This window comes from Scyliorhinus torazame, chromosome 16 (genome assembly GCF_047496885.1).
Source record: "Scyliorhinus torazame isolate Kashiwa2021f chromosome 16, sScyTor2.1, whole genome shotgun sequence".
In the NCBI taxonomy this organism is placed as follows: Eukaryota; Metazoa; Chordata; class Chondrichthyes; order Carcharhiniformes; family Scyliorhinidae; genus Scyliorhinus; species Scyliorhinus torazame.
In genome coordinates this window covers 112,451,028-112,465,914 of record NC_092722.1, presented here as the reverse complement: position 1 = coordinate 112,465,914, position 14,887 = coordinate 112,451,028, and the positions used below count along the sequence as shown (strand labels likewise).

The 14,887-nt window shown below is 52.6% G+C and overlaps 1 protein-coding gene across 21 annotated transcripts in view; it reads right to left on the bottom strand.

Moving 5' to 3' along the window:
• The window catches only part of fam13c (family with sequence similarity 13 member C), a 304,619-nt gene that overhangs the window by 17,412 nt on the left and 272,320 nt on the right, over positions 1 to 14,887 (bottom strand). For all 21 annotated transcript variants that reach the window (XM_072478901.1, XM_072478903.1, XM_072478904.1 and 18 more), the window contains one exon: positions 7,415 to 7,516. In XM_072478901.1, the coding sequence (XP_072335002.1) occupies positions 7,415 to 7,516 (102 nt within the window). The remainder of the gene's footprint in view (positions 1 to 7,414; positions 7,517 to 14,887) is intronic.

Genomic DNA, 14,887 nt, shown 5'->3' with positions numbered 1-14,887 from the left:
CCTCCTGATGCCCTGTCCCGCGGCACTTGTGCCATTGCACAAGTGGACCGCCTCCGAGCCCTCCACGAGGACCTCTGCCACCTGGGGGTCACTCGTTTCTTCCACTTCATCAAGACCCGCAACCTGCCCTACTCCATCGAGGAGGTCAGGACAGTCACCAGGGACTGCCAAATCTGCACGGAGTGCAAACCGCACTTCTACCGGCCAGAGAGGGCGCACCTGATAAAGGCTTCCCGTCCCTTTGAACGTCTCAGCATGGATTTCAAAGGCCCCCTCCCCTCCACCGACCGCAACATGTATTTCCTGAACGTGATTGACGAGTACTCCCGGTTCCCATTCGCCATCCCCTGCCCCAACATGACCACAACCACCGTCATCAAGGCCCTCCAGGGTATCTTTACACTGTTCGGTTTCCCCGCGTATAGCGGGTAGGGAGTACTCCTTTATGAACGACGAACTGCGTCAATTCCTGCTCAGCAAGGGCATCGCCTCGAGCAGGATGACCAGTTACAACCCCCGGGGAAACGGACAGGTGGAGAGGGAGAACGGAATGGTCTGGAAGACTGTTCCACTGGCACTACGGTCCAGGAATCTCCCAGTCTCCCGCTGACAAGAAGTCCTGCCGATGGCCCTCCACGCCATCCGGTCGCTGCTCTGTACAACCACAAATCAGACACCTCATGAACGTCTCCTTGTTTTCCCCAGGAAGTCCTCCTCTGGGACATCGCTCCCAACCTGGCTGGCGACACCCGGACCCATCCTGCTTCGGAAGCACGTGCAGGCGCACAAGTCGGACCCGTTGGTCGAGAGGGTCCACCTGCTGCATGCTAACCCCCAGTACGCCTACGTGGCATTCCCTGACGGCCGGCCTCCGGAACCCCACGTGCACCTGAACCATTACCCCCCCCCGCCCACCACCACCACCTCACTGGAGGGTCAGTACTCCCGCCGCTCCTGCCTAGGCCCGCCCACCCATCCTCGCCCCCTACAGGCGCCCCCCCCCACCCCCACCGCGCCATGTCAACTGTTTGCCCCAACAGCGCCGCCGAGGGGTGACAAAGCTGCCAGGGAGGCCGAAACCACGCTCCCGGAGTTGCAACCACCGGGACCCCCACCAAAATCACCACCGAAGCCCAAATGCTCCAGAAGGACGACCAGGCCACCCGATCGACTGATTGCTTCGCTGTGACTTTAACTGTGAACGAACACTTTGTAAATATCCTCGACAGCACGGTACCTCCATACCTGATCATACCATGTTAAAGGCGACTGTTACCACTGGCCACCACTCCCGCCGGACTCTTTTTTAACAGGGGGTGAATGTGGTAGTACCAGGTATTGCGGTACCCAAGAGGCTGATGACCATTGGTTAAACCCAGGAGTTTACCATTGGCTGTTGTTACATAGCTCCGCCTGTCCAAGAAACGATGCCGTCCCAGCAGCCTTCACTTTCTGTACCAAAGCTGCTGGGGAACTAGTTCTAGTAGATTAAAGCCTTCAGTTATGAAATCACTTCGTCTTGAGTGTAATTGATCGCGCATCAGTAGCGTACCCGACGGCCACCAAGATACTGTCTCCCTCTGGGACCTGGCACCAGCAGGTTCCACACACACACCACTCCGGCCCGGCGCCACCCTCCCCTCCCCCGGCGCACCCAGCCGCAACCCCCGCCCCAGGACAATCCGTCCTCCTCCTGCCCACGCCCAAGGATGAAGAGGATTTTGTCATGCTCCCGGAGTCACCAAAGACCAGACCGACACCGGAATCGCCGCCATCACTGCGGCGCTACCAACGGCAGATCAAGGCTCCGGACCGACTGAACCTGGAACTTGATCGGGACTCTTAAAAAAACAAAACATCATCCTTCTGTACAATGCTCCTCCACCCCCGTGGGACTCAATTTTTTTTCTGTACTTTAAAACATCTACTTGTATATAGTTCTCCACCACCCACGTCGGACTCAATTTTAACAGGGGGTGAATGTGGTAGTCACCACTGATGTATATATTAGGTGCTTTGAGGTAAGGCCCTGTACTACAGGTACGGGGGTAGTTCCCTGCCTGCTGGCTCCGCCCAGTAGGCGGAGTATAAATATGTGTGCTCCTCGTACAGCAGCCACTTAACCAGCTGCTGTAGGAGGCCACGCATCTCAGTGTAATAAAGCCTCGCTTGCATCCAGCTCTCGTCTTTGTGTAATTGATCGTGCATCACATTTAATAGGGAGAGGTGCATTTCCCGCACAACCCGGCTAGCCATAGTCGGCTATGTCGTGGAAAACGGAGTCCTGGGGCCCGTCCCCGACTGCATGCGCCCCCTCATGGAACTTTCCCTTCCCCACAGCCTCAAGGCCCTCAAACGGTGCCTGGGGCTTTTCTCATACTTCGCCCAGTGGGTCCCCAACTACGCGGACAAAGCCCGCCCACTTATTAAGACCACTACGTTTCCCCCGACGGCTGAGGCCCACTCGGCCTTCAGCCGCATCAAGGCCGATATAACGAAGGCCGCCATGCACGCGGTGGACAAGTCCATCCCTTTTCAGGTAGAGAGCGATGCGTCAGGCGTCGCCCTGGCTGCTACCCTCAACCAGGCGGGCAGGCCCGTAGCCTTCTTCTCTAGAACCCTCAATGTTCCGAGATTCAACACTCCTCTGTCGAGAAAGAGGCGGAAGCCATTGTGGAAGCTGTGCGGCATTGGAGGCACTACCTAGCTGGTAAGAGGTTCACCAACGGTCGGTAGCCTTTATGTTTGACAATGCACAGCGGGGCAAGATTATAAACGATAAGATCTTGAGGTGGAGGATCAAACTCTCCACCTACACCTACGATATCAAGTTTTGTCCTGGGGAACTCAAAGAGCCCTCAGATGCCCTGTCACGCGGTACTTGCGCCAGCGCACAGGAGGACCGACTGCGGGCTCTCCACAACGATCTCTGCCACCCAGGGGTCACCCAGTTTGTCCATTTTGTTAAGACCCGCAACCTGCCCTACTCCACCGAGGAGGTCAGAACCATGACCAGGGATGCCATGTCTGCGCAGAGTGCAAACCGCACTTCTATCGGCCAGACAAGGCCCATCTGGTAAAGGCCTCCCGGCCCTTTGAGCGCCTCAGTATCGACTTCAAGGGGCCACTCCCGTCCACCAACCGCAATCTGTACTTCCTGACCGTCATTGACAAGGACTCCCGCTTCCCTTTCGTTGTCCCTTGCCCCGACCTGACTGCGGCCACAGTAATAAAGGCCCTGCACAGCATCTTCACACTGTTCGGTTTCCCTGCATGCATCCACAGTGACCGGGACACATCGTTTATGATCGATGAGCTGCGTCAGTACCTGCTCGGTAAGGGCATCGCCTCGAGCAGGACTACCAGCTACAACCCGCAGGGAAACGGGCAGGTGGAGAGGGAGAACGCGACGGTATGGAAGGCCGTTCTAGAAGTCTCCCGGTTCCCCGCTGGCAGGAGGTCCTCCCCAATACGCTCCACTCCATTAGGTCGCTCCTCTGCACAGCCACGAATGAGACCCCTCACAACCGCTTGTTTGTCTTCCCCAGGAAGTCCATGTCCGGGGACTCGCTTCCATCCTGGCTGACAACTCCAGGGCCTGTCGTTCTCCAGAGGCATGTGAGGAGCCATAAGACCGACCCCCTAGTCGAGAGGGTCCAGCTGCTGCACGCAAACCCCATTACGCCTACGCCGTGCACCCAGCCGGACGGCAAGATACAGTCTCCCTACGGGACCTGGCGCCTGCTGGTTCCCCTGCCAACGTGCTCCCCCCGCATCCTGGCATCGCCTACCGCCACCAACCATGTCTCATTCGCCCCCCTGGGGCTCCTGTGTCCTCCCATGCCTACGCCGCCCCCTGTGCCTGCACTGCCCCCCACGCCTTCACAGCAGCCACCCGCCACCCGCCTGCCGACCACTACCCTGCAACTGTCTCCGACACGTCGGGCAGAAGCTCCGAACAACACGCTCTCGGAGTCACCATTATCTACGACTTGCGTGCCCGCCGCACCACCAGAGCTGAGGAGGTCTAAAAGGACGCTCCGGCCTCCAGATAGACTGGACATTTGACCCATGTCACCCCCACCGGACTTTGTTTTTTTTAAACAGGGGGTGAATGTGGTGAAATGTATTCACCAGGAGATGTGGTGCCTGTGTAACCTTTAACCTTTAAGGATTGAGCTGGAACCCCAGAGGGCTCCACCTCTGGCTCCGCCGCCGCCCCCCCCGGGAGACGGTATATAGTCCTGTGACCAGTGGGTGGCGCTCATTTGGACAGAGGTTGCTGGCAGGCTAGTTCTTTGTGTAATAAAGCATTCGTTCACTTGTCCATATGGTCTTGCTGTGAGTTGATGGTATATCAGAGGCGCTATGCGTATGTGTGTCTGTTAAAATGTACGTGCATGTATGTGTGTCTGGTGAGACTTGCTATGTGTATGTGTGTCTGTGCTGAGAGGTGTTTTGTGTATGTATGTGTGTCTGCTGGTAGGATGTGTGTGCATGTACGTGTGTCTGCTGAGACGTGTTGTGTATGTGCTGAGTGGTGTGTGTGTTCGTGTATGTGTGTCTGTTTGTGTATGTGTTTCTGATGAGAGGTGCTATGAGTGCCTGTTTGTGTGTCTGTGCTGAGAGGTGCTGTCTGAATATGTCTGCTGAGGTGTGTCTGTGCTGAGGGGTGCGCTACGTGTGTGTATTATTTTTTAATTCATTTACGGGATGTTAGGCCAGCATTTATTGCCCATCCCTAGTTGCCCTTCAGCAGGTGGTGGTGGGTTGCCTTCTTGAACCGCTGGAGTCCTTGAGGTGTAGGCACACTCACTGTGCTGTTAGGGATAGAGTTCTGTGCTGATGGAATTCCAGGATGTTGCCCCAGCGGCAGTGAAAGAATGGCGATATACCTCTAAGTCATGGTGGTGAGTGACTAGGAGGGCAACCTCCAGGTGGTGGTGTTCTCAGATATCTGCTGCTCTTGTCCTTCTAGATGGTAGTGATCGTGGCTTTGGAAGATGCTGTCTGAGGAGCCTTGGTGAGTTACTGCAGTGTATCTTGTAGATGGTACACACGGCTGTCACAGTTTGTCGGTGGTGGAGGGTTTGAATGTTCATGGAAGTGGGAGCAATCAAGCGGGCTGCTTTGTCCTGGATGATGTTGAGCTTCTTGAGTGTTGTTGGAGCTGCACTCATCCAGGCAAGTTCAATTATAATGATAATCCTTATTGTCACAAGTAGGTTTACATTTACACTGCAATGAAGTCACTGTGAAAAGCCCCTTGTTGCCACACTCCGGCGCCAATTCGGGTACACGATGGGAGAATTCAGAATGTCCAATTCACCGAACAAGCACATCTTTTGGGACTTGTGGGAGGAAATCTCAGCACCCGGAGGAAACCCATGCAGTCTCAGGGAGAACGTGCAGACTCCACACAGACAATGACCCAAGCCGTGGATCGAACCTGGGACCCTGGTGCCGCTGTGAAGCGGCAGTGCTAACCACTGAGCTCCAGTGCCGCCCATATTCCTGAGTTGAGCCTTGTAGATTTGGACAGGCATTGGGGTGTCAGGAGGTGAGTTACTCGCCATAGGATTCCTAGCCTTTGATCTGCCCTGGTAGCCACAGTATTAATATGGCTAGTCCAGTTCAGTTTCTGATCAAAGGTTGCAACCTCTCTTGTAGGAGATTGTCATTGCCTGGCATTTGTGTGAACAAAGATCAAAGAGCAATACAGCACAGGAGCAGGCCCTTCGGCCCTCCAAGCCTGCGCCGACCATGGTACCTGCCTAAACTAAAACTGTATGCACTTACGGAGTCCATATCCTTCCATTCCCACCCTTTGTTTTTGTATGCGTGTCTGTGCTGACGGGTGCTATGTATATATGTGCGACTGTGCTGAGAGGTGCTTTGTATTTGTATGTTTGTCTGTGCTGAGAGGTGCTGTATGTATATGAAATGAAATGAAAATCGCTTATTGTCACAAGTAGGCTTCAAATGAAGTTACTGTGGAAATCCTCTAGTCGCCACATTCCGGCGCCTGTTCGGGCAGGCTGGTACGGGAATTGAACCGTGCTGCTTGCCTGCCTTCGTCTGTTTTAAAAGCCAGCTCTAATGTGTCTGTGCTGAGACGTGTATGTATGTGTGTCTGTGCTGAGAGGTCCTGTGTGTTCGTGCTGAGTGGTGCTGTGCATGCATTTATGTGTGTCTGTGCTGAGTGGTGCTTTGTGTGTGTGTCTGCTGAGAGATGCTGCGTGTGCATGTATGTGTGTATGTGCTGAGACGTGACGTGTGTATGTGTCTGTGCTGAGAGGTGCTTTGTGTGTGTGTCTGCTGAGAGATGCTGTGTGTGCATGTATGTGTGTATGTGCTGAGACGTGACGTGTGTATGTGCTGAGAGGTGCTTTGTATTTGTATGCGTGTCTGTGCTGAGGGGCGCTGTATGTATATGTGTCTGCTGAGACGTGCTGTGTATATGTGTCTGTGCTGAAGTCCTGGGTGTGCGCTGAGTGGTGCTGTGTATGCATGTGTGTGTGCTGTCTATGTGTGTCTGTGCTGAAAGCTGCTGTGTGTGTGTATGTCTGTGTTGAGGGATGCTTTGTGTGTGTCTGCGGAGAGGTTGTGTGTGCACGTGTATGTATGTCTGTGCTCAGAGGTGTGTGTTTGAGTGTGCGCGCGCGCACGCGTGTCTGCTGGCTTTGATGTGTGTATGTGCGTCTGTGCTGTGTATGTGTGTCTGTGCTGAGAGCTGCTGTGTGTGTGTATGCCTGTGCTGAGCGGTGCTGTGTGTGTGTGTGTCTGTGCTGAGAGATGCTGAGTGGTGCTGTGTATGTGTCTGCACTGATACATGCTCTGTGTATGTGCTGAGAGGTGCTGTTTGTGTGTGTGTGTCTGTGCTGAGGGATGCTGTGTGTGTCTGTGCTGAGAGGTATAGATGTGTGTGTCTACTGAAAGGTGGTGTGTGGTGTGCATGTGTTGAGAAGTGCTCTGTGTGTGTTCTAAGAGGTGCTCTGTGCGCGACTGGGTCTGTTGAGAGGTGCTGAGTGTGCGTGTATGTATGTGCTGAGAGGCACAGTGTGTGCGTGTACATGTGTGCTGAGAGGTGCTGTGTGTATGTGTTGAGTGGTACATTGTGTGTGTACACGTGCCTGCGCATACAGCAACTGGACAATGGAGATGTGGCAAACACAAAACAAATATTTTAAGTGATATTTTAGCAGCTAACACAGTCTTTGGTTTGCGGTATTTAAAAAGTTGTTGGGATGAAAGATTGCAACTAATCGTCAGCTTTTGTTTCATTTTCTAATTATTTTCAAATAAACAAAATTGTCAAAAGTCTTTCATTCCTATATTTCTTTTTGAACAAAGTCCCGTTTTGCTGGTAACTTGGTAATGTATTCATTGACAGCTGATAATTGCTCCTACTTACCTTCCTGTCTGTTTGAAAAATTGCTCTTCAAACTCCCGGAGAGCTTTGCGGAGTTTCTTCTTTTCTGCTCGAGTTTCACGAAGATGTTCCAGCAGTTCGGGCCTGTACAATAACAAATGCATTATATGTGACACTGACAGATTGTGCGAATATGAATTTTTGCCACATCATAATTAGAGGGGAAAAAAGGCAGTCCCAAATTAAAGAAATTCTTACATTTAGAAAGCGTGTTTCACAACCTCCGAGCATCACAGTTATCAAAAAAATATTTTTGGCAGTCAAAAATTAACAGCATTAATTTATCCTCTGCCATCTCCCATTGGCCAGGGCACCAGAGGGAACTCGCCTGATCTTCTTTCAAATAGCTTCAAATCACTAAAAGGCCACAGTTCAGACAGAGCTGCACTCCCCTGGTACTGCACTGAAGTGTGAGCCGAGATCTGGGGCGGGATGCTCCATTTTGCCAGGGGTTTCCCGACGGCGTGGGGCTGCACCACAATGGGAGACCTCATTGACCGGCCGGCGTGACGGAGAATCCCGCTGGCATGGTGAGGCAGAAATGTGGGGCGGTGGGGCGGAGCATCCTGCCCCTGGTTTCTGTGCAGGTGGAACTTGAATACACAACCATGCAACTCGGAGAGATTGTGAATACTGATCCCCGGTTGGCACCAATACTTGGTGTGAAGAAAATGTTCTTATTTTAATATTTTTGGAGTATATTGTGTTAGTCCACTAAGCAGGCGTGTGCTGTGTGTGTGTGCTGGAAGGTTTAGAACGTCAGAGGGTCTAGATGTGAAAGACAGGCATTTGAGCTGAATGGGCCGAGTTGAATGTACCCCAGGTAAATAAGAAATGGGTAGAAATTTGTATTCGTAGATAAAGAAGGTTTGCTGTGTTCAGTTGTTACATTTCAAAGGGACGTAAACAGCAGTTTAAAACTGGAAAAGGTTAGTGATAAATGAGGCAAAATTATTAAGTTTTATTTGACCTGAAAGTGGTAGCCGTAAGGAAAACATTGGGGGGGGGGGGGCACAGTGCCAGAGACCCATTAACAATTCCGGCTTTGGGTCACTTTATGTGTGGAGTTTGTACGTTCTCCCCCTGTCTGCGTGGGTTACCTCCAGGTGTTCTGGTTTCCGCCCACAACCCATAGATGTGCAGGTTAGGTGGGTTGGCCATGCAAAATTCTCCCTTAGATTTCAGGGATGGGTGGTTTAAGTGGGGTTACGGGGCTACAGGGATACGGTGGGGGGCCTGGTCGGGGTGCTTATTTGGAGGTCGGTGCAGGCCCGATGGTCCGAATGGCCTCCTTCAGCTCTGCAGGGATTCTATGATAAAAATCTGGGAAATGTAAATTTCAAAGAAGGATAAGGACGATGGGAAAATATGAAAGAGAAAAAACATATTTATAGATAGGTTGGGAGCTGTGTTGAGGTGCGGCCATGTACGACCTGAAGTCTGCTTTGGGCTGGAAGAGAGCTGTGAGAAGAACCAAAGTGAGGCAGTTTTCAGCCATCCCAGAAAGGTTGTCCGTTTTTTCCCCCAGAAATGGTTTTGTTTTAAAATTTTTGGAATTTTCCCCAGCAGATTCCTACAGCAACAGTAGGTGCATTGTGGTTATATAACTTTTTTTTTCTGTAGATTAAATATCTATGGGGATTGTTGCCCAAAGGAGTGAGAGTCTAACTAACCAAAAAAAAGACTCTTTTTGGAGAAATGTTCTCTCAGACTAATTTTGACTGTGTAAATATAATCATGTGTGTTTAACTTTTTCATTTGTTAATAAATGTTTTAATTTAATATTTAGAATCTCCAAAAGTGTTACCAGGGATTTGTGGCTCCTGACTTCAGTACACATAGCTTCTCGTAGTAAAATACATGAAAAATAGTTGTGATAGCTTGCCAAGTTTCCCTTTAGGAATTGGTTTGCACAGCACTTTCCATCATAACATCAGGCAATACTACCCAACTGAACAAGTGCATAAGGCTCAGAAACAGCTCATTCAGCCCAAATGATCTATGCCTTGATTTACGCTCCACACAAGCCTCTTATCACTCTACTTCATGTAATCTTATCACCATATCCTTCCACGTCATTCTGGAATTCATTCTGGAATTGTAAAAATGATACAGCCGGCTCGTTGTTCCATTCTGCCTGCGCCAATTTGTCCCATTACCATGTCCTGTCATGATTGCCATGAGAATTTCTCCATTTCGGAGGTTTTATCCAATTTCCTTTCGCAGGTTATGACGAAATCTATTCCCACCCGCCTTTCAAACAATGGATTCTAGATCATTATAAACTGCATTAAAAAAAAACACCATGGGGGCGATTCTCCAAAATGGAGACTAAGTATTCACGCCGTCGTGAACACCGTCGCATTACACGACGACGCGAAACGGGCGCGGGGATGACCGATTCTGTCCCCCACAGGGTGCCAGCATGGTGCTGGAGCGGTTCACGCTGCCCGAGCCTCCCTTCCCGGCGGCAAATGGGCGCCGCGCCAACCTGCGCATGCGTGGGGGACTTATTCAGCACGCCGCCCCCCAAGCAACATGGCATAGGGGTTCAGGGGCCGGCCGCGCAACAAAGTAGGCCCGGGGGGGGGGGGGAAAGAGGTGGTGGGCCCCGATCGCGGGCCAGACGCCCATCGGAGGCCCCCCCCCCCGCCCCCCCGGTGAAGGAACGCTTTTCCCCACCCCACAGGCCGCCCCCCGACCCTTCGCGCAGAGTTCTCGCCGGCAGCGACCAGGGGTGAACGGTGCCGGTGGGACTCTGCTTTTTCCGCGTGGCCGCTCGGCCCATCCGGGCCGGAGAATCGGCGGCACAGCCGATTCCATCGGCCCACGGCCAGCGCCACGTCAAACGCGCCGGCGCAAATTGCACCGATTCTCCGCACCTCGGAGAATTGCACGACGGCATCGGGGCACAGTTGCGCCGATTCTCCGGCCCGGCGCAGGGCTCGGAGAATCACGCCCCATATCCTTGATTGAGTCAATGACAGATGCCCGTGTAGCCTACTCTAAGGGCGCAAGTTAGTGTGAGTGAAATTACCCAACTTTCTAGGTACTGCTTTATTTTTCTGAACGAAACATCTGTGGATGCTGGAGACACGAAGATAAAAGTAAATTACTGCGGATGCTGGACTTTGACAAAGAGTCATCCATACGCGAAAGGTTAGCTCCCTTCTCTTTCCACAGATGCTGTCAGACCTGCAGAGATTGTCCAGTATTTTCTGTTTTTTGTAATGCTGCTGGCCTGTCCATTTGGTCTCATTGTTTCCCTATGGATAAGCTTATTTAGGGTCAACAGGCTACCTTTTCTGGTTTTGCACTAATGCTGCCTCTAAGCTTGGGACACCGTCACATCCATGTTCCCCTCCCAAGTCACATACCATCCTGACTTGGATATACCACTGTCCCTTCCTTGTCACTGCATGAAAATTCTGGAAGTCACTACCTAACAGTATGGTCTCGGTTTAAACAGAAGGCGCCATCACCAATTTCTCAAGCCAACTATGGATAGGTCATGCCAGCAATGCCCCACCCTCAGAATTAACCTTTTAAAAAGCCACTTATTGCAAAAATCAATTAGCTTCTAATTTTCCCTTGGGGATAAAAGCATGGGGGGAAAATTGCAAGCGCGGAGCATTGCTCAGAAGCACTACAGTCAGATAACTACAGGTTATGCCACTACAGGGCAGTGCACTACATGCCACTACAGGGCAGCACGGTAGCCTTGTGGATAGCACAATTGCTTCACAGCTCCAGGGTCCCAGGTTCGATTCCGGCTTGGGTCACTGTCTGATCGGAGTCTGCACATCCTCGCCGTGTGTGCGTGGGTTTCCTCCGGGTGCTCCGGTTTCCTCCCACAGTCCAAAGATGTGCAGGTTAGGTGGATTGGCCATGATAAATTGCCCTGTGTCCAAAATTGCCCTTAGTGTTGGGTGGGGTTACTGGGTTATGGGGATAGGGTGGCGGTGTTGGCCTTGGGTAGGGTGCTCTTCCAAAGAGCCGGTGCAGACCCGAATGGCCTCCTTCTGCACTGTAAATTCTATGAATAACATGGACTGCAACACTTCATTTCTCCGAGTTGAGTGGCTTGTTCTGCCAGGAGCGCTGGATTGGGGAAGCCCGCACAGTGTTACCAGCTGTTGTCAGGCATTTCACATATGGGGAACTCTTGCATCCTTTCCTACCTGTGTGTGATAATTTTGGTACTTTGTAAAGAAGTATAGTTAATTATTCATTACAGTAAACCAATTAAAAATTCATTGGCGAGTAGAGTTTCAATAGACAGTGGTATCTAATGTCAAGTTATTGATTTTGGTTGAGTACTGAGATAGCTGATTATTCACTGAACAAATGACATTTAATAGCACTGATAGTCTTTCTCAGCAGCAGTTCACATATGCCAGTCTTGGCCCCGAAAATCCATAAGGTTTTGTGACATAGATAGCCAATATAAAAGCAATATACTGTGGATGCTGAAAATCTGGACTAAATGCAGAAAATGCTGGAAAAGCACAGTGGGTCTCAGCATCTGTGGAGTGAGAAGAAGAGTTAACTTTTCGAGTCTGCATGACTTTTATTCGGAGTTAAAGGGAGGGGGAAATATGATGGATTTTACACTGTTAAAAAGGAGTGTGGAACTTCCGGTTGCGGCTATGCGGAGCTAAGCCGCACGATTCGGCAGCTCCCGCTACTACGGACCTTCGGGCTCATTGGAGGAGCCCCAATGGAATTTTATTTGACGACAACCCATGGGGAAGTGAAGAGCAAGGTCCCCCTCCAACTTTTATGGACCGGACCAGAAGTGCAACGGCCAAAAAAGCGACATTGGAGCAGCGGGAGAAGCGAGGGAAAAAAATCAAAATGGCGGCGGCCGGGGACAAAGCGGAATGCGGGCCGGAGCTGCAGGAATTCATCAAGCGCTGCTTCGAGGAGCTGCGCAAGGAGATGCTGGCGCCTATGCTGGTGGTAATTGAAGGACTAGGGATAACCCAGAAGGCCCACGAGGTGAAGATCCAAGAGGTCCAGAAAAGGGTGAGTGAGAATGAGGACGAGCTCTTGGGCCTGGCGGTGAGAGTGGAGCGGCACGAGGCGCTACACAAGAGGTGGGCGGGAAGATTCGAAGACCTGGAGAACAGGTCGAGGAGAAAGAATCTGCGGACCCTGGGTCTCCCAGAAGGAGTGGAGGGGGCCGATGCCGTGGCATACGCGGGCACGATGATCGGGGCGATGATGGGTGCGGAGGCCCCTTCGAGGTCGCTGGAGCTGGACGGGGCACACCGGGTGCTGGCGAGGAAGCCCCAGGCAAATGAGCCGCCAAGGGCGATGGTGGTCAGATTTCACCGGTTCACGGACAGAGAGAGGGTCTTGAAATGGGCCAAGAAGGAGCGGAGCAGCAAGTGGGACAATGCAGAGATCCGAATATACCCGGACTGGAGGACGGAGGTTGCAAAGCGGAGAGCGGGTTTCAACCGGTCCAAAGCGGTGCTGCATCGGAAAGGAGTGAAATTCGGAATGCTGCAGCCAGCGCGATTGTGGGTCACATACAAGGACCAACACTACTACTTTGAAACGCCTGAAGAGGCGTGGACCTTCATACAAACTGAAAAGTTGGACTCTAGAGGGTTTGTGAGGGTGGGGGGGGATGTTTGAGGGTTGATGTGTCATGGTTGTTGTATATAGGGGGTCACTCATGCGCAGGAAATGTTACATGGGCTGGGGGAGAGAGACAACGTCGCGACAGGAGCTGCGCCAGAGGGGGCGGGCAGGCTTTGGAAAGCGCGGGGTTTTTTCCCGCGCGCGGGAAGAAAGGCTGGAAGGGGAACGAAGGAACGCATATTGATAGAGAGACTCCCACACGGGGGGGTCAAAGGGACGGCGGGGAAGCCGGGGTCAGCAGGTGTCAGCTGACTTACGGGAGTGATATGGGGGGAGCAAAATAGCTAGACAGGGGTCTAGCGGGGGTGAGGGAAGGGGGGGTGGAGGGGGTGAATGGGGGGGGGGGGGAAGGGTTGCTGCTGCACTGGTCGAAAGGGAATGGGACACAGAAGAGGTGGCCGGGACGGAGGTCCCCCGGTTGGGGGACTGGAGGGTGAGGGAGACGCGGACACGGGACTGGCCCAGAAAAGGAGATGGCTAGTCGGCAGGCGGGGGGGCCTGAATGGGCCGGTGAAGAGGGCTCGAGTGTTCACGCACTTGAAGGGACTGAAGGCAGACGTGGCTATGCTCCAAGAGACACACCTGAAGGTGGCGGACCAGGTCACGTTAAGAAGAGGATGGGTAGGACAGGTATTTCACTCGGGACTGGACGCGAAGAATAGAGGGGTGGCAATATCGGTGGGAAAGCATGTGTCATTTGAGGCCAAGACTATCGTAACGGACAATGGAGGGAGATACGTGATGGTGAGTGGTAGGTTGCAAGGGACGTGGGTGGTGTTGGTAAACGTATACGCCCCGAACTGGGATGATGCAGGATTCATGAAGCGCATGTTGCAGCGCATTCTGGACCTGGAGGTAGGAGGCCTGATAATGGGAGGGGACTTCAATACAGTGCTGGACCCAGCACTGGACCGCTCCAGATCAAGGACTGGAAAGAGGCTGGCGGCGGCCAAGGTGCTTAGGGGGTTTATGGATCAGATGGGTGGAGTGGATCCATGGAGGTTTGCAAGACAGCAGGCCAGGGAATTTTCTTTCTTCTCCCACGTGCACAAAGCCTACTCCCGGATAGATTTTTTTGTTCTGGGCAGGACGCTCATCCCGAAGGTGGAGGGGACGGAGTATTCGGCCATATCCATTTCGGACCACGCCCCGCACTGGGTGGAAATGGGGCTGGGAGAGGAGAGGGACCAACGCCCGCTGTGGCGGCTGGATGTGGGACTGCTGGCTGATGAGGTGGTGTGTGGGAAGGTGAGGGGGTGTATCGAAAGGTACTTGGAGGCCAACGACAACGGGGAGGTGCAGGTGGGGGTGGTATGGGAGGCGTTGAAGGCGGTGATCAGGGGAGAGCTAATCTCCATCAGGGCTCATAGGGAGAGGACAGAGGGCATGGAAAGGGAGAGGTTAGTGGGGGAGATTTTGAGAGTGGACAGGAGATACGCAGAGGCCCCGGAGGAAAGATTACTTGGGGAAAGAACACGGCTCCAGACGGAGTTTGACCTGTTGACCACAGGGAAGGCGGAGGCACAGTGGAGGAAGGCGCAGGGGGTGACCTACGAGTATGGGGAAAAGGCTAGTCAGATGCTGGCACACTAGCTCCGTAAGAGAACGGCAGCGAGGGAAATAGGGGGAATCAAAGATGGAAGGGGAGCCACGGTTTGGAGTGCGACGAAAATAAACAAGGTATTCAAGGCCTTTTATGAAGAGCTGTACAGATCCCAGCCCCCAGCGGGGGAAGAGGGGATGAGACGATTCCTAGATCAGCTGAGATTCCCGAGGGTGGAGGAGCAAGAGGTGGCTGGTTTG